General features: G+C 39.8%; 1 protein-coding gene across 2 annotated transcripts in view; it reads right to left on the bottom strand.

Moving 5' to 3' along the window:
* The window catches only part of TTLL4 (tubulin tyrosine ligase like 4), a 30,632-nt gene that overhangs the window by 2,950 nt on the left and 6,856 nt on the right, over positions 1-20,826 (bottom strand). For both annotated transcript variants that reach the window (XM_007419811.4, XM_025177617.2), the window contains exons 2-18: positions 16,029-17,494; positions 15,290-15,411; positions 14,708-14,771; positions 14,117-14,241; positions 12,326-12,436; positions 11,534-11,610; positions 9,608-9,802; positions 9,041-9,123; positions 8,473-8,601; positions 7,675-7,797; positions 7,321-7,419; positions 6,764-6,898; positions 6,154-6,291; positions 4,608-4,710; positions 1,270-1,480; positions 777-847; positions 431-513 (exon numbers count right to left, since the gene is read on the bottom strand). In XM_007419811.4, the coding sequence (XP_007419873.1) occupies positions 431-513; positions 777-847; positions 1,270-1,480; positions 4,608-4,710; positions 6,154-6,291; positions 6,764-6,898; positions 7,321-7,419; positions 7,675-7,797; positions 8,473-8,601; positions 9,041-9,123; positions 9,608-9,802; positions 11,534-11,610; positions 12,326-12,436; positions 14,117-14,241; positions 14,708-14,771; positions 15,290-15,411; positions 16,029-17,416 (3,257 nt within the window). In that variant the 5' untranslated portion in view covers positions 17,417-17,494. The remainder of the gene's footprint in view (positions 1-430; positions 514-776; positions 848-1,269; positions 1,481-4,607; positions 4,711-6,153; positions 6,292-6,763; positions 6,899-7,320; positions 7,420-7,674; positions 7,798-8,472; positions 8,602-9,040; positions 9,124-9,607; positions 9,803-11,533; positions 11,611-12,325; positions 12,437-14,116; positions 14,242-14,707; positions 14,772-15,289; positions 15,412-16,028; positions 17,495-20,826) is intronic.

Below are 20,826 nucleotides of genomic sequence, written 5' to 3'. Positions count from 1 at the left end.
CATATCTCTATCTCTAGTACGTACTGGTGGGGGAGAGGGGGGAACAGTATTACAAGCCCAAGTCTAAATTATGGTTATTCATGCAGCATTAAAATATGATTTAGCGTTACATCTAATCTGGGCCAGTAAGATCTAAATGAATGAGCATTATATTAAATACCATCATGCTCTTGAATATATTTTTCCCAAGAAGGTTATAAATAATGTTATTAAATAAAATAAAATGTTCTGTGTCATCATTAAAAAAGCCCAAAACTAAACAAATTAAAAATCAATTGAAACAAGCAGTCATCCCTACATGACATGCAAGGAAGCCAAACTCAGGCTTGTGGTGCTCATTTCAAAGCAGACAAGCACAGGTGGCAGTGGAAAGCACAGCCTAACCCACCAATGAGGAACAGATTCAAAATATAGTGTCCGGTTATTTCACCTGTTTCTGCCTGGCTCCACTTTGCTCAAGCCATTTATATGGAGTTCATTCTTCAGATACAGGTGAGGCCTTGGCAGTGTCCACTGCAGTTAAGAGAGACAGCACAGAATAGGGCATCTAGTCAGATGACAAGGCTGCTGAGATAAGGTTTTTCTTTCCCTCTCCCAGAAAGCTAAGAAATCTCCAAAATTACTAGATTAAAGAAAAGTAGTTGGGGGCCAGTATTTTAATTAAGCAAAGACATCACAAATAGACCCCTTAGGTGGCAACAAGCAAACAGACTGTAGTATTTCCTCATGAAAGAGTAAAACAGAAATAGTGTACAGGAGGGGAGAAGCATTCTCACCAGCACTGTAGAATCTGTTACTATTCCGTTGTGAAAACCTTTGTGACACCAATTTCTGAGCAGATCCACTCCTGCAAAAAAGAAGAGCCACCAAGTGAATATAAACTAGCCTTATCCAAGGGGAACAAGTCCAAGGGAGAAAGTTTTGGGGGAACGGACTTGAAAATTGCCCATGAAACTGGGGCAGAGACCAAATGGTGGGGAGGAATAGGGAAGAGATATTTCATCCCTATACTGACAAATCTGGCTGCAAGGTCCTATGGCTGGCTGGACGCAAGAAGACAGCATTAACCCAGCAAGCAGCACTGCCTGTAACCTTTGCTGGCAGTCCAGAATGGTGATAACTGCAGTGGTTTCGGGAAAGTCCAAAAGCTCTGGGTTATACAACTCCACATCTATTCCATCCAATGAAAGGACAATCCACGTCACTGACTAGCAGTTCCCTGTCCCATAAAAGTGCTCTCTGAGAAAGGAGACTAGGTTTTATTTTTACCTTTGGATTTGTTCAAGAAATATTTCAGTTCCCACTGTGTAGTAAGGATGTTGAAGTATCGCGGCTGCTCAAAGAAGCGTAGATAGTGCATGGAGAGGCGTGAGGGGAAGACTCGCTCAAACTGCCCACGCCGAGCATACTCATCTTCTGTCTCTACCAGGATACGCACATCATCTGGGGTCAGAACATCCAGGATTGTGGAATAGAATTCCTGGGGCCAAGAATGACAAGGCGTTACCTCAGCTCTTCCGGAATGTCTCACTTCTCTGACCTCACTGCAGTGCTGGCTACTCTGACATAGCTAACTTAGCCACACAACCCCTCCCTCCCTGGGAACAGGGGAGAAGCACTGAAACAGAAGTCTGCTGAGGCAAAGCTTTAACTCTTAAATTTCTCCAATGTACCTTAAGCAAGCAAGCCTTGCAAGTTAGGTATCTGAAAGATTACTGTGTGTTTTAAGGCACATTACTAAGAACTTGTTGGTCCAAATTGTATGGCAGTGTGTGTGTGTATGTGGTATACATGCAAAGTGCGGGGAGATGGTGCATTCTGAAAAACAGGACTGATTGGCTGACAAACTGAACAGAAGCATTCCACAATACAAATGTAATTGTAGTTCTTGCTTCAGTCAGAGATGTTTTCATCTGGATTCCTGCACAGAGCTCAATGGCATAAATGGTACCCTTGAATTCTACAATTCAGTGGTAGAAATGTAGCTGCCAGGGCTGGGTGCGCAGAAGAGAACATGTTTTATTTCAAGCTTGCAGCATAATAGCTTAGTTCAAAACAGTATGTCAAAATGTTTCAAATCAGTTCCTGATAGAACAAAATTCAAAATTGCTTGAATGAGCATAAAAAGCAAAGAATAACCCTGCTGGAGGCCTTGGGGTGCTCACAAGAGGAAAATATACCCTTTATTGCTGTTATTCCTCTGCAATGGTTATTTGGAAGCATGCTGCTCCCGACCCAGAAACTACTCTTAAAACAAATAGCCTTTGATCTACTTGCCCTCCAAAGAATTTTTCCAATCCCCTTTTAAATCTATCCACACTAGTGATCATCTCCACATCTTATTTACCCTATTCCACAGGTTAATTATGACCTGTGTGAATAATTTTTTTGTCTGTTCTAAATTTCCTTCCACTAAAGTTCTGAGAATGATCTTTGTGCTTTGAGAGATGGAGAAAAACTTCTCTCTGTCCGTGTTCTCCATGCTGCACACAATTTTATGTACTTTAATTGTGTTCCTCCTTAGCTGCCTTTTTTTCTAAGCCAAAGAACCCCAAATAGTATAGCCTTTTCTCAGAAAAATGGTGTTCAATTCCCCCTGATCATCTTGGCTGCTCTCTTCTATACTTTCTCCTGCTCTATTATATCCTTTTTTAAATGTGGCATCCAGAACTGCATACAGTACAAGTAGTCCTCACTTAACGACCACAATTGGGACCGGCAACTTCATTGCTAAGCACCGCGGTTGCTAAATAGAAATCACATGACCATGATGGACTTACAACATCACTTCCCATTCAGTTGTTAAGTGAAACATCATGTGTCTGCAACATGATTTTACTTCTGCATTTTCCATTGACTCTGCTTGTTGCAAGCCAGTTGGCGATGCTGTGACGTTGGAAATGCACGCTGGTTGTGAAGTGCCTGAATGGCAATCACGTGTCTGCGGAATTCTGTGACCGTCATAAACGCGAGGGTTGATCACAAAGCTGGGTTTTTTTTACACCATTATAACTTTGAATGGTCACTAAACGAGGCAGTCGGTAAGCGAGAACTACATTTATTCCAACTTCACTGAGCTACCCACCAAGAACCCATGCCCTACAGCATTGAGCAAAACTTTAAAAATGTTCAGAGTGTTCTTGCCACAGAAAATAAGGTCTGTTGTTCCCTTGCTTTTGATCCAGAGCCCCAAGAGTAAATGTTATAGCAGGCCACAATCAACTTGCAGAAAAACTGGCCCCAGGGACAATTGTTAATAATAAAAAAGAAATAAAAGAATAAAACAAATCCCATAGGAAGTAACTGAAATACAACTGAGTTCTCACCCACTAAAAATCTAGTTTAAACTTCATTATCAGGAAAGCTCCCCAGTTCTCATTACAGCAGAGAAGTCTTTTCAGTGTTTTAAATAAACTCTGAGATGCTTTAACAAAAAATTAACAGGATACAAGTCCAAATTTTAAAACATTTCTTTCAATTAGCAATTCTCCAGTTCTGAAGATAAACAAGGCAGTTAGCCACAAATTGTACTTTCCTCCACTCCTATGAAGATTTCTAAAATGTTGTTTTAATTAATTTTAATTTGGCTTGCTTCTTTATTCCCCTTTCTTTTTGCAATCTGGCAGAAGCTGAGCAAAAAAAATCTGTTTTTTCCCCCCCTTTTTATCTTTGCTTAAACTTAGAGTGGCTATGGGCTACAAAAGAGGCTATTGGTTTTTAACAGTAAACAACATTAACACTGCAATAAACAAAGCCACATGCACAAAGAGCACATTCAGCAAAGCTCAACAAATCCGCCTAAATCCACTGTGGATTTTTAAACACTACCTGAAGCTAAACATTACCAGGACACAAGAGTATGCACAGAGTGTTCAAACCAAGCAAACTAACATTGTATAAATGCAAAGATTCCTACTACAATCTTAATAGCATTATCAACATTTGTCTATGAAGCACAGGAGTATGCACGTGCCATTTTGTATTATCTGCTTGCAAAAATTAAGCACAACACACATGCAACTCACATCAGTTCCAAATGCATCCCATTCACTCATATGAACTCTTTAACTTCCTCATAGCTAAGCGCTTTTTGAAAACAAATGTAACTTACCAATCAGGATGGCAGACATGGAGCTGCAAGCAGTTTTAATCTGCCTGCCCATGTGTTTCCTCTCAATACTGCACTCTCACACCACTCTATGCAATCTAAACCAACAGTAGCAGGGACAGGACTGGTCCCTGCCCATGTACTGATTAGACTGGAGAAAGTTTGAAAAAAGATAACCCAAAGACAACCCATCAAACAGTCCAAAGAAAGTGCTCAGAACAGGTAAAATACTTGAAACAATACCACTCAAATCAGCCACAGTTTGTTCTAAGATTGAAACAAAATTCTAGAAGCATGTTTATTTTGGGTTTGGAAAACAGCCAGTTTGAGGATGAAACATTTGCATATTCCTAGTTTTCCTGGTGGGAACTTCTATTGGCACAAACAGTTGGTTGAATTTCAAACAATCCCCAAACCAAAGAAAAACAATAATGCAAGCCTTCAGAAGACCTGGCCACAGAGACTTCAGTCAGAGAAAGTTCCCACCACTACTACCCACCTGCTCTGGTACTTTCTGGGTCAAGTAATAGGCTTTTTTTGTTTTCTCAGCAGTAAGCAACTCCATACACGGCTTGTTCTTTTCCTTCATGACGGTGTTCAAGCTAGACATAATAGTTAAAATTATTAGTCAAGGGAATTATTCAATCAGGCCAGTGCCCTCCATTCAGTTACCTACAGCAAAAGTTGTTTATTTCAGTGACAGCAAAAAAAAACAAAAAAACCCACCAATAAAACATTAATAAAAGAGCAGGCAAAGCTTCCAAAGAATGCTTAACATTACAGTTTTGAAACAACATACTCCAAGTTGGGATGGGCAAATCTTTTGGCTTAAGGGACATTTGTGGGTCAGATTTACATAATTCACAATCAAATAAGGATAATACAACTTTGCTTGAAATCTGGCCTGTTAAAACAGTTGATCAGGTGTGTTATCTACAGAATTCCATCTCTATTACTTTTACCCAAACACAAATTTTATTATATTTAAACTTTTTAGTGCACTACAGGACATAAAAGTCTACTACTTCTTTATCTTTAAACCTGTAAACCAAATCAGCTCCTAAGAGCGTCATAATAAAGATGTGGCATTTCTCTCATGCTATCACAAAATGGATTTTCAAAAATTATTATCTCATGAGCATCATAGGCAGTGCTGGTTAAAAATGGGGAGGACATTTTTTTAATGGAATGTTGCATCATCCCTATCTCTGCTGACACTGGAGAATGCAGTTCTAGAAGATTCATCAAGGAAAATATAATTGATAAAAAAGTAAACAGTTTTTCCTTCCTTTTGGTTAATTCTTTTCCTGCTAAAACTAGGGTTATAGAAAACCACCAGAGTTACTGTAGGTTAGTCACCCCAGGAATCTGGCAAAAATAATCATTCTTGCCCAGCACCCATGTCATACAGTATCTTAGACTAACAAATTTATTATTGCTTAAATGTTCCTAGATCACAGCCTATCTAATCAGATACATGGAGCATTACCTAAGAGAAGTATTTTAATATATTATTTGTTGGATTTATATCCTGCCTTTCCTCCAGAAACAAAAAACAGTATACACAGTGGTCCCTCCTCCAGTTTTTCCCCATAAGAATAACCATGTGAGGTTACGTTTTCTCCCCAACTACAACCTCAGAGAGATAACTGTGAGAAAGACTGACCAGCCCCAAATCAACCATTAAGCTTCCATGGCTAAAGGTGGACTTAATCCTGGGTCTCCCCTTCCTACTTTAGTACTTGAGCCACAGAGGTCAGAGGGAGTAATAACAAAAGGAGAAGTCTAAAACAATGATAATTGCCTACAGATAGCACCCCTTATTTATACTTTTCAGAAGGCTTTAACCAGATTTTTTCAAATCCTTCTTAGAAATATTTTTCTAAGGCTCTGAGTACATTGAAGTTCACAAGATTCAGTATGACAGCAAAATATACATAGCTAGGTGAATACTGCTGTGCTGAGCCAGGCATCATGCTCTGAAAGAAGCTCTGTATTTCCATCACTGGCCTCTCTTTCTGAACTTGTAATCTATGACCTCTGACCTGGTTGTGGAGCTGCTGGCACTTCCAGAAGGTGAAGCCACATCTTCTGCATTAGGCAAGAGAAAGCCGGCCAAGTTAAGGGCATCCCGGACCATTTGGCCTTTGATGCTCACATCAAGAGGAGAATTTGAATGAAGGCTGCAGAAAAAAAAACAAGCATAGTTTTAGAAATTTTATTTAACAGGCTCATCTTCTTTCCTTTGGCTTTCACATTCAGGACAGCTGTCCATGTAAAGTATAAACTCAAATCAAACTAGCAGTGAGAAAAAAATGGCAAAGGGATAATCAATTCAGCTGTGAAAAATTTCAAAATTTCACAGTAATATTCAGAATATTAGTTCTAAACAGGTACACCACAACCAGTCTTATATTCACCATCTTCCTCTCCCATACAGTGCTCTCAATTTCTCCTTTCTTAAGTCCTTCTCATTAAGAAGTTGGAGCTATGAACAAGAAAAATCTCTTAACAGTACGAAGACTGTTGATGAATGAAAGAATGAAAAGAGTCAGCAAACACTTATGGAACAAACTGAAGGCCCGGACAGTACCCACATCACAATAAATATGGCAACTAGAGCCTGCACTGGGTGGTGCATCAAGCACAGCTTACCTAGGAGAGATGTTGACTTCCAGGATCCATGGCTTAAGGTTCTCATCCAGCATAACATCAAACCCAAACAGCTCATGGCAGCAATAAGGACGCCGCACATACATCTTCACAAGGTTGACTATGTAGGGCTCTGACCTGAAATGCAAAACAAATATTCTTTTACTCAAGAAAGAAAAATCACCCTGCAGTGAGGCAGTTCTCAGAACTTGCTCTATTATGAATCATTTATCTATGTATATAGAACAAGTGAATCACAAAACCAAAGTATCAGTTTCTAATGGCTGAGATGGGGATCTCACTGAATAGGTTTCCATAGATCCCCTCCTAATTCATATTATTAAGATGAGACAGCGTCAGTCAAGTTAATTTCAATAAAAAAACAGTACTGTGTGATAATTTCAGTCCTGAAGTGCAGATGACATGAATTATGTCAACAGATACATGTGCTCATAAGCAAGCAAGTCTCAACAGACATCTTCAGCTAAGAGAACAGCTAGTTAATTGAAAGGCTGAAAAAAAAAGACAAAATGGAGGAGGAAGAACATCCCATGACTTACGCAATGATGGTTTTGACAACAATATCTTTTATTTTTTCCCAGATAGCTTCACTATCAACTCCTTTCTGGGTCAAATAGTTCCAAAGTGCCTTCAGTGCCCTATAGAGATAGAGCACAGCATGTAAACAAATAAACATTACACCAGATGAAATCATTCTCTTATATTTCTACTTTTAAAGGAAAAAAGACAGCATGGCCTATACCCTACTATGCAATGAAAGGCAGACTTCATCCCTTGCCTGTCAACAAAAAGATCACACAGAACTATAGAGATGAGGCAGCACCTGCTGGCTAGATGCCTCAAACAACAGAACACCCATAACACCCTTGTCCTTTCTGTCTCCTGACACTCACCACTTATGGCCCTGGCATGCAGTTTCATCTGCATTGGACTTGTATTCAATGTTTTTCTTGTTGATACTGTAATTGGTCAAGTGCATGTACTTGTTGCTGAGACTTTTCATGGAAGAAGAGTATCTATAGTGAACAAAAGAATAACCTATTTTACTTTGTGAAGAATAGACACTGAAATGTATAGCAAGAGGCAATGGTAGTTGCTGGCTGTTCATAAGCTACAAGACAGAACCACACACTCATCTTTTAACACTATAATCTGCACTAGGCCACTACCTGTACCACCTTGTACATGTATGTACTGTACATGTGAGAGAAACAAAAATACAGAAATAAAGGTAATTGTTTGAACTGGTTAAAAACACTGATTTAGTGTCAGGACTGACTACTGAGAAAAAGATAAGCCTGCAAGCCTACAGCCTCAGCTACACAGTGGAAGCAATTAATAGGCATTCAACACTCACTGCTTAGGTAAGGAACTGTGGGTAATGATGGTCCCCCTGGACTAGAACTATCAGCATTTCTCACTACTACTCGTGCTAGCTGGCTTTATTAGTAGTTCAGCAATATTAAAGAGCCACAAGGTTCCCATACCTGGCTTAAACCAAGATATGTGTACAGAATGCCACTTGCCCTGAATAACAGGTGGCTATTTAAGAAAGAATATATTGTGTTAATCTGCAATTCATGAACTGAGAAATGTAATTTCAGGTCATGTTCCAGCATGTTGCAATCTTGGCCATCTTATTTATATTGTTTTCAATCCCTTTACAGGCAACCAATTCCTGAGGAACCTACTTGCAGCTCGCAAAACGAACAAGTCCATCTTTGAACAAGTAGACACGTAGAGGATCATAGCACGTCACGTAAACATAAATCCTTAGGTCAAACTTACTTCCACCAATGAGGTAGGGCTTATGTATGTATCTGAAAGAGGGAAAGAGGCAGTGAGCTACAAGGAAGCTCATTCCGGAAGAACAAGCCTTAGGATTGTCACTATACTTCATTCTTTATCACCAGTGACAGAACTGAGAGATGGCTTCTCTCCTACAGCATTTGAGATACCCCTGATGAAACTTTCAGTAAATACCATTCCACATCACAGAAAAAGATCTTCTCCAAGCAAATTTCAAAAGACACTTTGGTGCACTAACTATAGCCACTCCACAATTGCTTTGCTCTTTAACTGAAGGCAAAAGAAATCAACTTCACAGAACAATATGGATTTTACAGTGGCAGGAAACACGCTCAGAGATATAATGTTTCCTTATAATCTCCTTCAGAGATATAATGAGACTTAGCCCATTATCTTGTTTGCAGGAGAAGGAACCAGTTTACCACAAGTTGTAGGGAAAACCTTGCTTACCTTTGCACCAGCAGTGGTCTGCGCTTGGGCAACTGGCTCCATTTATGGATGACCTGTATTCCAATGCCTCTAGCTGAAGCTGGCTAAGAGAGAGAGAGAAGTACATAACCTTATACTGCTATGCTACAGTTCAAAACTAAAAAATCAGAAAAAAATCTGGAAACCTAACAAGAGTACGCAAAAATGAAAAGTAAAGTCTCCCTCAGGTCAAGCCGAACTCCTGGTGACTACATGGGCATGTTCATGTTTTGTTAGGAACAATTTAGAAATGATGTGTCATTGCCACCTTCTTCCAGATGTTTTTTCAACTTCTCAGTCTAGTCTACAGCCCTGGGATTCCCTGGTGGTTTCCCATCTAAGGACTAGCTAAGTCTGAACCTGCTTAGGTTTTCTGAGATCAGCCAAGGTCAGCATACATAAAGAAATCTAGCAAGTGCAGATCCTAGAGAGAAAGTGGAATAGAAGTTTGTATGCTGGGGTAGGCAGGAAGCAACATCCTGGACCAAAGCAGAAAGCCCAAAGAACATGCCCTGTCTACATATGAATCAGACATCTCTGCACTCTCACCGGCTTCACAATCCATTTCTGACGACTCCCACAATCTTCCCAAGCTTTCCTAAGCAGCTTGATATCTTGAGGGAGGATGAAAGACTGGGGTAGAAAGTTGAACTCTTTTTTCCCAAAGCGCAGTTGCATCTTGGACACATTTCTCCACAGACGGTCTTTCCGACCAATTTGGAATGAGCCAGGAAAGTGGTTCAACTGCAGGTAGGAAACGAGGAGGAAGAACAAAAAAAATGAGGTCTCAGTCACCTCTGGCTTGCACCACCTCCCCAAATTCAGTTACACTGATGAGAATCAATATAGTTCATACAACCCTAAATCCATGGACCTCCTACGGACAGATCATATAAAGACCATTGCTGGCATATCTACCATAATGGCTGAATTCACACAAGACACCAAACTTAGCCAGCTGCTAACCCAAACATAACTTATTAATTTTGAATCTGCTGATGCACAATTACCCTAACCAGGTCCAGTGCCATCATTCTGGGGATTATAGGCCTCTGCCCACTTCCTCCAGCCCTGGTACAAGTAGTCCTCAGGTTACGACGGCAAATGGGACCGGAATTTCCATCACTAAGCAATGCAGTTGTAAAGCATAACATTATGTGACTATAACATCATGTGACTACACTGCTTAGTGACAGCAATCCTGGCAGTCCCAGTTGCCCTCATAACCCCAGGACCACATAGGTCATTAACCAAGGACCTCAGGTTGCCATGATGTGAGAAAAGGCAGGAGTTCCAGCAAGCAAGCCAGCGGGTGAGAACTATGGGCAGCTGGGCAGGTGCCACGGGTGGGAGCTACAGAGTATATAGGTGGGCAGATGTTGCGGGTGGGCGCTATGGAGCATGAGTGGATGCCATGGGCAGGCACTATAAAGTGTGGGCAGGCAGGCAGGTACCACAGGCAGTATTACGGAGCGTGGGCAGGTGGGTGAGTGCTGTGGGTAGGCGGGTGCTACGGAGTGCAGGCAAAAAAGCAGCAGAAGTGGGAGTGACTTGTGACATCCTGCCAGCTTCCCCTTTGACTTTGCTTGTGGGTAGCCAGCAGGGAATATCACAAATGGCAATCATGTGATTATAGGACACTGCAACCGTCCTAACTGCAAGCCAGCTGCCAAGCAACCGAATTGTGATCATGTGACCATGGGGACACTGCGACAGCTGCAACTTTGAGGACTAGTTGTCCTTTGTCAAAACAAGTCCTCCTTGTTCAGCGCCGTTGTAACTTTGAATGAAGTTCAAACTGAACAAGTGGTCATAGCCCAAGAACTACCTGTATCCCATGAGCCCTTGCACAGAATCGTACTGGCAAGGTTTCATTACATCAATGGTCTATTCCCTACTGGCCAGACAGACTGCAGTGGAAAAAGCTTGAGTGCTGCAGCCAATCAGTGTTTGGAACACGTGTCCTGGACTGACAAGTCTTGGTACTGAGTTTCATAACTGAACAGTTTACATTTCAGCTGCTTTATGCCTCCATCTTACTTCTTTGGAGGACTAATGGGGAACGTTTGGGGAAATGAAACCCACGGATGATTGCGTTTTAGGTTTCTACAAGAGTTACACAGATGAAGGTAGTTTGATTCGCTGTTCAAGCTGCCCTTCGCTTACCCCAATACTGACTGGATTACAGGATTCACATAACACACTGGACCCTTAAACGTCTTAGTTAAGCACATTGTGTGAACCAGTTATTATGTCTTGCAGGCTTGTAGGCCTCCTTTAAAAGTACAGCCACTAAGAACAACATGTGAAGGGGGGGTGGGTGGAAAAAATATTGCAGCAAAAATCAGGCTATATATAAAGATTTTTTGCAGGACAGGGAAAGCTAGGGAGAAGATAAAATAGATTACAACTTCTGTCTCCACACTGAACTTTGTTGTTCAACATGTTCACGTGCATTCTGACCATATCACATACCTTCTGGTGTTCTTTGACAATTCTGAAGCCAGGAGACTTCATGTGATGGCCCCAGCAACCCAGCCAGTCATTATTTCCTATAGGCAATTATGAGACAATTATCTGAACAAAATCAATCCATTTTTCTACACTATGCTCAAGTAATTTAAATATAATAATTTAAGCATTCCAATTTGTGAAATATAAATTTGAAATATTTTCCCTCTTCCACCTGATTCAAGAACAATTTCATATTTTAATAAAATTATCACAACACAGCAACATATCCAATGCCAAATGACAATTATCCTTTTTTTTCTAACAGATCCTCACTTTTTATCTAACTATGGTCCACTGGAAAGGGCCATTACAACTCTGTATTATCACACACAGACCACAGCCAATCAGCCAGTATATACCAAGTATGACAAGAGTTGCTAAATCATGTGAAATTTACTCCATTTTCAAACCCCCTTCTTATCTTGGCATCCTCTTTTCCACTGTTTTAAGTCCAGAACATATAGCAGCGATGTAGTTCTATATAAAGCATTAGCATCTTGTGGGTAGTAATACTCCAATGAGAACTGCCTATAGGGATACACCCAGGTAGAATAACCAGAAAGCTTCCCCAAAACTTGGGGAACAACCACAATTAGAGCATTATATTATTGAAATCTACATTCTTAAAATGGAATTTTCAAGTTTTTAGCCAATGCTATCCCACAGTAACTGTGGAATTTTTCAAGTTTCATGGAATCTAAGGCAGGGAGAGAGATACACCCACAGACCATTCCCAGCTTGAAGAGGACTCACTTCTGCTGATTTTGAAGTGGGACCTGGCGAGAGTTTGCTTCACAATGTTTGGAGTCACTGTACTCATTTTCCATCGCAGCATCTTCCTCTGTTCCCAAGGAAGCTTCTCCACTAAGAAGGAAGTAGATCCTAAGAATAAAGTCTGACCAAACCCAAGAAACACCTATTTCTTAAAAATCAATTTGTCATGAAGAAAACAGCAGGAAATGTCTTGGAGAAAATAGCCTTTTGTCATGGAGGAAAGAGACTGAAACCATCAAATGAAGGAAAAGCCCTTCAAAGAATTTCCATTGTATGCCTCTAGCACAATGGTCCTCAGTCTTAGAAACAAAAAATACCTGCATTGGGAAAGCAACATTTCCTCTCTCTCCCAGGAACAGATACCTCTAGCAGAGAATCCTTCATGATCTGGGAGAGGGGAGTAGAGAAGAAAAGAAATAGCTGCTTCTGGCATATTATGCCAACCTGTTTGGAAAGGGCTACTTTATTCTAATTCAGTTTCTCTCTTATCTGTTACCTAACTCCCTGATACTTCCCTTTGTTCCCTAACCTGGGTGCAGAACAAAGCAATTCACAATGTCCTGAACCTTCCACAAATAACCCCCTCTCTTTCTCTTGACCATTCCTACATTAGGTGCATATTTGTAAAAGGTACCAGCTTACACTGCTGGTGTTAACCCTTGTACACAGACACATTAAGTAATTTGGAAAATCTGCTTGTAGCTCATGTGCCTAGGCAGTCAACCCAAACTTCAGACCAGAGTACACTGGTACCTCAGGATGCTAAAACAGCCATGTCACAATTGAGAGCTTCCTTATCTAGCAGCAGTCCTCTGGAACCAAATGACTGCATACCAAAGGCAATACAAATATAAATATAAATATAAATATAAATATAAATATAAATATAAATATAAATATAAATATAAATATAAATATAAATATAAATATATAATTGGCTTTTGTGAAGCTGATTTAAACATTGATTCTTTATGCAGAAATATATTACCATCTAGATACAGATTCCAAAAACTGTTTTAAATCTTAGGAGTTACTCAGGTTACTGAGGCTCCATATTTTAGTAATCATCTTAAATTGGATTATAATGCATTATTGTATTCATTTTCTGATGCTTCATTTATTATTGTGTATTGTGCTTGGTACATGAAAAATAAAAGTTAAAACACCCTCAATATTCTCTATTGTGGATCAGATTACTGGGACTGGGTTATGAGGAGACAGAAGACAGAGTAAGATTAGAAAGTAGACCACCCCAAGAAATTGTGCTGCCATAGCAAGAAGCATCCATATTTTATCACTATGCCCAAAATAGCATTTAGGATGGGTGGCTGTGATGACTATGAATATGTAAACGCTCCGGCTTAGCAGAACAAAACACAAACATGTGCATTACTGCTACAAAGGAATCTGGGACTCATTCAGCCTACCTAGGACAGGTCACGGAGGAGAGCAAAATGACTCCATCTACTGGGCATTAAGTATGAAGGCCAAGTGAATGCCTAGCATTAGCATTCCTAAGCAGCACTGGTTTCAGTGATCTCAGGATTCTATAGCTCCACCAATATAAACATACACAGACTTAAATATGCCTCTCATCCTCAGCAAACATCTTTGTTACTTAATAGGAAAGACCAGAATCTCAGAGCTACAGTTTGTATCCATCCCCTGTCAACCCTCCATTTTACACTATGTTTTAAATTCCAGTCTTTACCCCACCATCAATTTCTTTGGCCGTGAATGCTTCTTGCAATGAATTCAAATCCACCTTACCTCTCTCATCCCGGGTTCCAAAATATATGGTAGAAGACACATTGGGGAAGAGGCTATATGTAAGAGCTGGCTTGATAATTCGTTCTTGGCCCTCAAGTGGAGGCACTAATCCCTCAACACAATTCCTACAAAAAGAAACAGATTTGCCTAACTATATGGCCACAAGAGGAAAGAAGCCAAAATAAATACTAAGCAGCCTTGGGAAAGCCAGCAGCACAATATCTTTCTTGCATTTCTGTTGCTATTCTACACAGTTTTATTTAATTGCTATGGCTCTAACTAACACTGATCGAAAATGTGAGTTTTATTTTGGCTGAGAAGCACTGGCTTAGAAAACAAAGGAATCTAAGCTATTTTTCAGCCCATCTACTTAGTAGTTCTATTTCTTTTTGTGAGGACACAACCAGTCTCAGCTGAAATTCAGCAAGGCAAACAGAACATGCCCAGAATCATACATGTATCCATTATTTGGATGTATCTAAGTCCAGTGTGGGTGAACAGACATGTTCATGAAGTTGTGTTTCTCAGACACTCTACCTTTACTTAGTGTATTATGGACTGAAAGCAGCATAGTTAATTTCTGACACTAACCTAGATATGACAGCAACAGAACCATTGGGTGATAAGCCAGATGATGAGGAACCATCTGATTCACCTGAAATGAAAGACAAGGAACATTAACTCACACTGGACAGGTTTGATACAGTAGATTAAAGACAATTTGGGCTTTGAATAAAATAAAATAAAATAATGTACTCAGTACTGCAACAGAATATATCATTAACATGCAAATTAAGCCAGCACATTATTTTCTTTAGAGCACAACTAATTAGATACTGCAAGAAAAAATATTCACAAGTAGATAAAATTATCTACACTTTAAAGATAAACTAGCAGTAATTACAGCCATAATAGATCTTAGTTCTTTTATTAATTTCTGCCTCTCTTGCTATTATATTATGGATTAATATGTGATGTCCAACTGTAAAGATTACTACTATGGTGATAATAATTTTAACTTCTTATTAGATCTGAATTATGTTTTGAAACCTTAGTAATTAGAATCTGTAGTCCTTGGAGATAATCAGTATACCAAAATTCTTTTTTTCTCTGGCTTATTACATTCTTGAACTTTTGCACTTTAAGGAAGGAATATAAATAAACATTAACGACCTTCTCCATCTTCCTCTTCTCCCTCCTCATCCTGACTACAAGCATCTTCCAAGCCATCTGGAAGTTCTTCTTCCACATCTTCTACTTCTGCTTGGTCTAGCAGGGGTAGATTGACTACAGCTCTACAATACAAAGGTTTATAGTGATAAAGTGAAATCTTCTGGGTAGCTTATACTTATTCCTGTAATCCTGCTAATGAAGGAAACAACCAAACAATCTACATCTCAGTGGCCTGAAGAGTTCCCAGACAAGAGCAAATGAAGTTAGGGCATTCCCCCCGAAAAGCCCTCCTTCTCCTCCTATGGCTGCTCTCTTCTATTTTATTTACATGGTAGAATGTCATCACATTCTCAGGATTAGATGCAGCTTCATCTATCTGACCATTGTCTAATACCGATATAAGTTCCTCAAAACAGAACATACACCAGAAGATACAATAGAGCCACATACTGTAGTAAGGCTTAAATTAGGGCACCGTTCTGCAGTCTAGTGTTCTCTAGATGATTTGACACAGTATCATTCTCAGAATTATGGGATCTGTAGCTCCAGCCTAATAGGGGAGCACTAGGCTGGGTTGGGGGGCATAACAATAACAGAAAGGTGGTAATATAAACCCTATTTCCACTCAGCATCGTGCAGTATAGAGAAATATCCTATACCAGATAATTGACAGCTTGTAACAATACTGAAAAAGAACGCTATCCCTGTATAACAAAGAGACCATGGTTATGGTACTTACTCAGAATCTTTCACAGCAGTAGGCTGCCCCCACTTCGCTTCCACGCATAACTGAAGAGAGGAAATTTTTGTCTCTACCTCAGAGACTGTCATTCGTGGGGAGACCTCTGTTGTTACCACCTGTTCTCCAATATTCACAGTTGGAGGATTGAGCAATTGATTCAAGGTGCTATGGTTGGGCGTTTCAGAATTTGAGGCAAGGAAACGAGCATCAATACGTTTAGTGCAGACATCAGCAACATCTGTGCTTATAAGGCTCTGATGGCGGCTACCAGGTTCTAAATTCAGGGAGCTGGGAACTGGCACTTCCTTTGGGGTTATCTGAGCTACAATGTGTGGTTTCCACCGATTGAACAGACTGGCATGGAAGCTGGCATTCATAAGGCAAGAGCCATCAATGCGGTGACCAAATTCATTGTAAGTACTAACTTTTCGGATACCATTTGCTGTTAATTTCCTCATGGCTTCTGTCAACCTTGCATCTTGTTCTTTCAGATTCTGTGATCTAGTCTCACCATCCTCAAGGTGCCACAATGGCCGTTCTGATTTAAGAACCATGCCATTGTGTACAGGTGAACGAGGAGATTTGGCACAGGTTTGCTCAAAACTTGAGCTGCTGTTTTTTCCAAGTTTCTTTTCAAGATTCACAGATGAGCCATCCCCGTTTCCCCCAGAATGGGTCCAGGAAAATCCTGGAGGTCTTGACAATCCTTTCAGCTTCTTATTTTCTGGTGGTAGCGGTTGCTGCTGCTGCAAAGGCACTTTTGCACTAGCTGGCCTCAGAAAAGAGTTATTGTTTAGGACCGGTCTATACGCACTGGAGCTTTGTTTCCCTGAGCTGAGGAGAAAACCCTTTGACACTGGATTGGAACGCTCCCCAGCTGTGCTTGGCATAAGAAATGGATCCACAGTTGAAGATGACATCGTATTACTGAGGACAGAACGAAAGACAGGAGGTGGGACACGAAGAGGTTTCTTCTCCAAGGTACTTGGCTGCAAGCAGATGGACTCAAGCCTCCGATAGGGCTTGTGTCTAAAGTAAGACCGTCGATAGAGCAAGGTGCTCCCAAGAAAGTTTGGGAAAGAATGAGCCTGAGGCGGAGGCGGGCTCAGGAGCACTGCCTCACTACATAACGACTCTGGATACAAGAGGTGGGAACGCGGGGAACAGATCCCTGAGTGGACCGGGCACTCGTCTTGCAAAGTGGTCACATGATTTCGTTCCAGCTGCCAAATAGGCTTCACTTGCTGCTTAGCAAGGTACCAAGACTTGCTCTTGTGGAGCTTTGCTGTGAGTGGTGGCACTGACAGCCCTGGTGAAATGCCCACCTGGAACCGGTTTCCTTTTTTGAGGCTTAGGCTATAGGCTTCTGGCCCTGCTGAGGCCATGTAGAGCCATCCCACACCTTCAATGATCACAGCTGTTGAAAAGGAGTTGGTCAGAGCAGCATTTTTACAATGGCCAGCCTAAAAAAAACAAGAAGCACATATACATATGAAAATGTTGAACTGATCAAGAGGAACATATCAGTGTTGGCCTCACTCTCATTGTTACGGTGATTAAGGAATGACAGACCGTGAACTGGCAAGTTTCTGCAATGCAGGTTATTGTTCACAGAACCTGCTGAGATAAATAGAAGCTTCAGGAAGCTTTTGGAAAAAAAAGTCAGTGTGTTTGTTTCCACAGGGGAATGTGATATAACATCTTCAGTATCTGTTTATGATGTTAAAAAGCAAGTGGCTTTCCTGTTTCTATCTAAGTTTTTGATACTCACTTTCATTCAAGAGTCCATATTCTGCCAGTCATGATTTATCTACAACGTATTCTTTTTATGACTTTTTACTAACTGCTGTCATATTGCTGTCAGTAATATGACAGCAGTTCCCTGCTGTTCACATCAGCCCCAGTAATTAGATTCTAACTATGGCTGCATTCACACATAGTAAAGATGGGATTTTTACAAAAACCATAGTCAATTGAACGTGCCACAAGGACCTGACTTGCAGATAATATTAAACCACAGTAGATAAAGTCAACTTTACACATCATGCTAAGCCAAATCGCATTATGGCTTAACATTTAACATTAACACAAGCCTAATGTCCTATTCTTGGCTACCCAGCTAGACAATATTTCCTCCATGGAGTTGCTCACAGAGATGGTTCATTTGTAAAAAGGTTTAGTGTATATATTCAAGCAATTTTAATCCTCCAATCCACTCTCACTATCCTTTACAAATATGTAATAACACACAGATTTGAAATATCAGGCATACCCCAAAAAGCATGTCTGTGTTGCATGAAAAGGCTCTGAGAGCTGATAATTATTAGTTGACATTTTGATAATCAAAACAGTACCAAAACGGTGCTAATTGTTCGGAAAACTGTACAGTTGGCTAATGCATATTTTTTAAATTGATTAATCTTCTCTTGCTTTTCCATTTGCATGCAGATAAAGAAAAGCTAGCCCTAAGATTACCAATGACAGCCTGGAAGTTCCTTCTCTGTGGATGCCTCCTGATGCAGAGGCAAGCAGCCCCTTGTACCATGTGCCAACAAAGGCAGAAGGACGGAGGCACAAAGCTTAGTTCCATTCTCAAAACTGCAGCCATGAACATTATACAGCTAAAGGAGATTAGCCTCTGTATTTCCCTTTTCACAGCATCATTTTACCTGGTCATTTTTTTAGATGCTAAAAATTAAATTTGTTGGAGGGATTCACCACAGTATATGCATGGCTAAGCACTGAAAGAAAGATATATCTTGATCTAGAGAAGTGCCTTCATATTCATTTCCTTGTAAATCTGCTGCCTTTCAAGGTCTTTCAAAATACTCTCAACAAGCATACAACCTTCAAAAAGCCGTTGTACCAGAAAGGCAGCCACAAAAAACATGTAAGGTTATTGGGGTCAAATCTTTTTCAGAAAATAATGTGTTGCCTCAGATGTCACATTTCAGGAATATTATCCTCATCAAAATTCAGCTTCCAAGCTCTTGCTGAAAAGAAAAGAGCAACCTTTGCTGTCACAACCGACTTCAATGCTATCCCAAGCAAACTGCTTCTTATGCCAAAACAACTGTCAACACTAACATTCTAGAACAAGAATTTGTCTACTGATTGTACACTGGAGTGGGCTGCATCTCTTGTCCTCTTCCAGAAGAGCCACTGGACAGCTCACCACATTACCCTGCAAAACTATCCTAGAAGTCCGCCTAAGCCTCCTAGTCCAAACCAATCAAGCCGAAAGTCTACATACTTGAGAACAGATGGATAATAAAGCTGCTACCAATTGCCAAAGGACCCATTTTTTAATATAATTTTTATTAAGAATTTTAATAAATTCTTAATAAAATACAGTAGTAAAAACTAATACAAATGAAACTTAGAGAAAAAGAAGAGAATGGACAGAATAACAATTTCAGGAAAAAGAAAAAGAAATAATATAATAAAGAAAAAGAAATATATAAAGAAGTGATTTCCAACCTTCATCACAATAAGTATGAACAAATGTAATAACTCCTCACCCCCTATAAGGTTAAACAGATATCTCTTCATCCCATATCCCATCCCTTATCTATAGGCAAATCCGTAAAACATCAATTTTTCAATCCTGATGTCAGCAAAAAGTCCTTAAAGGATTGCCAGAACATTGCAAAAAAAAAAAGTCTTATTTTAACCTTGATCAAATAAACCAACTTTATATTCCTTCCTTTTATTTCTAACAGTCTTACTCTTTAATTCAATCCAATATTATCATAGGATTTGATTTCTAGATTCTTCTTTATTCCACTGCACAGATTTCTTCAAGGCTTTAACAAGCCTCTTTTGTAGATCCAATAAGAAAACATTTTCCAGATCATTATTCTGGTTTATCATTTGTATTTCCCTTTTAACTTTTAAAACTTCAGCCAGTTTCTTTTGTATATCCAGTAAAGAGTTCTTTTCCAAATCATTCTCTTGGTCTGTCATTTGTAGTTCCATTTTCAGTATTTTCTCTGTCTTGTCAGATAAAATTTGTTCCACATCTTCATTAACATCTTTTAAACATAGTCTATCCATAGAAGCATACATCATTACTGACAATGTTGATATTGTAGTTACTAATTTCTGGCTCCATTCTTCAAAGATCTCCTTTAATATTTCCAATGTCATAATGTTTTGTGTCATTTTGTAAGTCCCAGTATTAACTGACATCAAGAACAGGCTTGTATTTTTTTTCTTCTGCTTAAAATCTTTAGTCCACTCTATTGTCCAGTTTCTAAAATCATCACTTATCTTTTATGACTTGCAATAGCCAGGATAGCCAAAATAAGTCTGTTTCTCACAAGAAGTTGTTTATTTTTTATAGTTAATTCCAAAATCTTATAGTAAAAGTCAATATTCCAAATTTATCAGGACTCTTAATCCATTTATAACTTTCTTAGATCAAAATCTTATTTAGCTTTTTGCTGTTTATTTCAAATTCTTAAGCTAATTTTTCTTATTGTTCAGAGTTGAAGATAAACTCACCTGATGAAGACTTCTCAAACTTGTCATTCCGAAGGTCTCTAACAGCTTTGAGATGGTTAATAGGCAATTTCTGAAATTGATTAGAAAGTGAGGTTTGCAAACTTAGTGTCCTTTAAAGGCTCCACCACAGTCGCAAGCAAAATGGCTGATCCCCTTGTCTCCCAGCGCTTAACCCAAGGAAAGCCGCTGTTCTGTGGTCTCCTCGCAAGAAACAGCCATCTGGAGCACATGTGGGGGATCTCCCATCCTCTTCTTATCCAGAGAGGTTCCAAGGAATGGTCTACTTACC

Source organism: Python bivittatus, unplaced genomic scaffold (assembly GCF_059951505.1).
Source record: "Python bivittatus isolate LINGU-HERP-01145 unplaced genomic scaffold, Pbiv_v1 ctg000480_np1212, whole genome shotgun sequence".
NCBI lineage: Eukaryota > Metazoa > Chordata > Lepidosauria > Squamata > Pythonidae > Python > Python bivittatus.
Note: the sequence above shows the minus strand (reverse complement) of the source record. Positions and strands in the feature narration are given on the sequence as shown.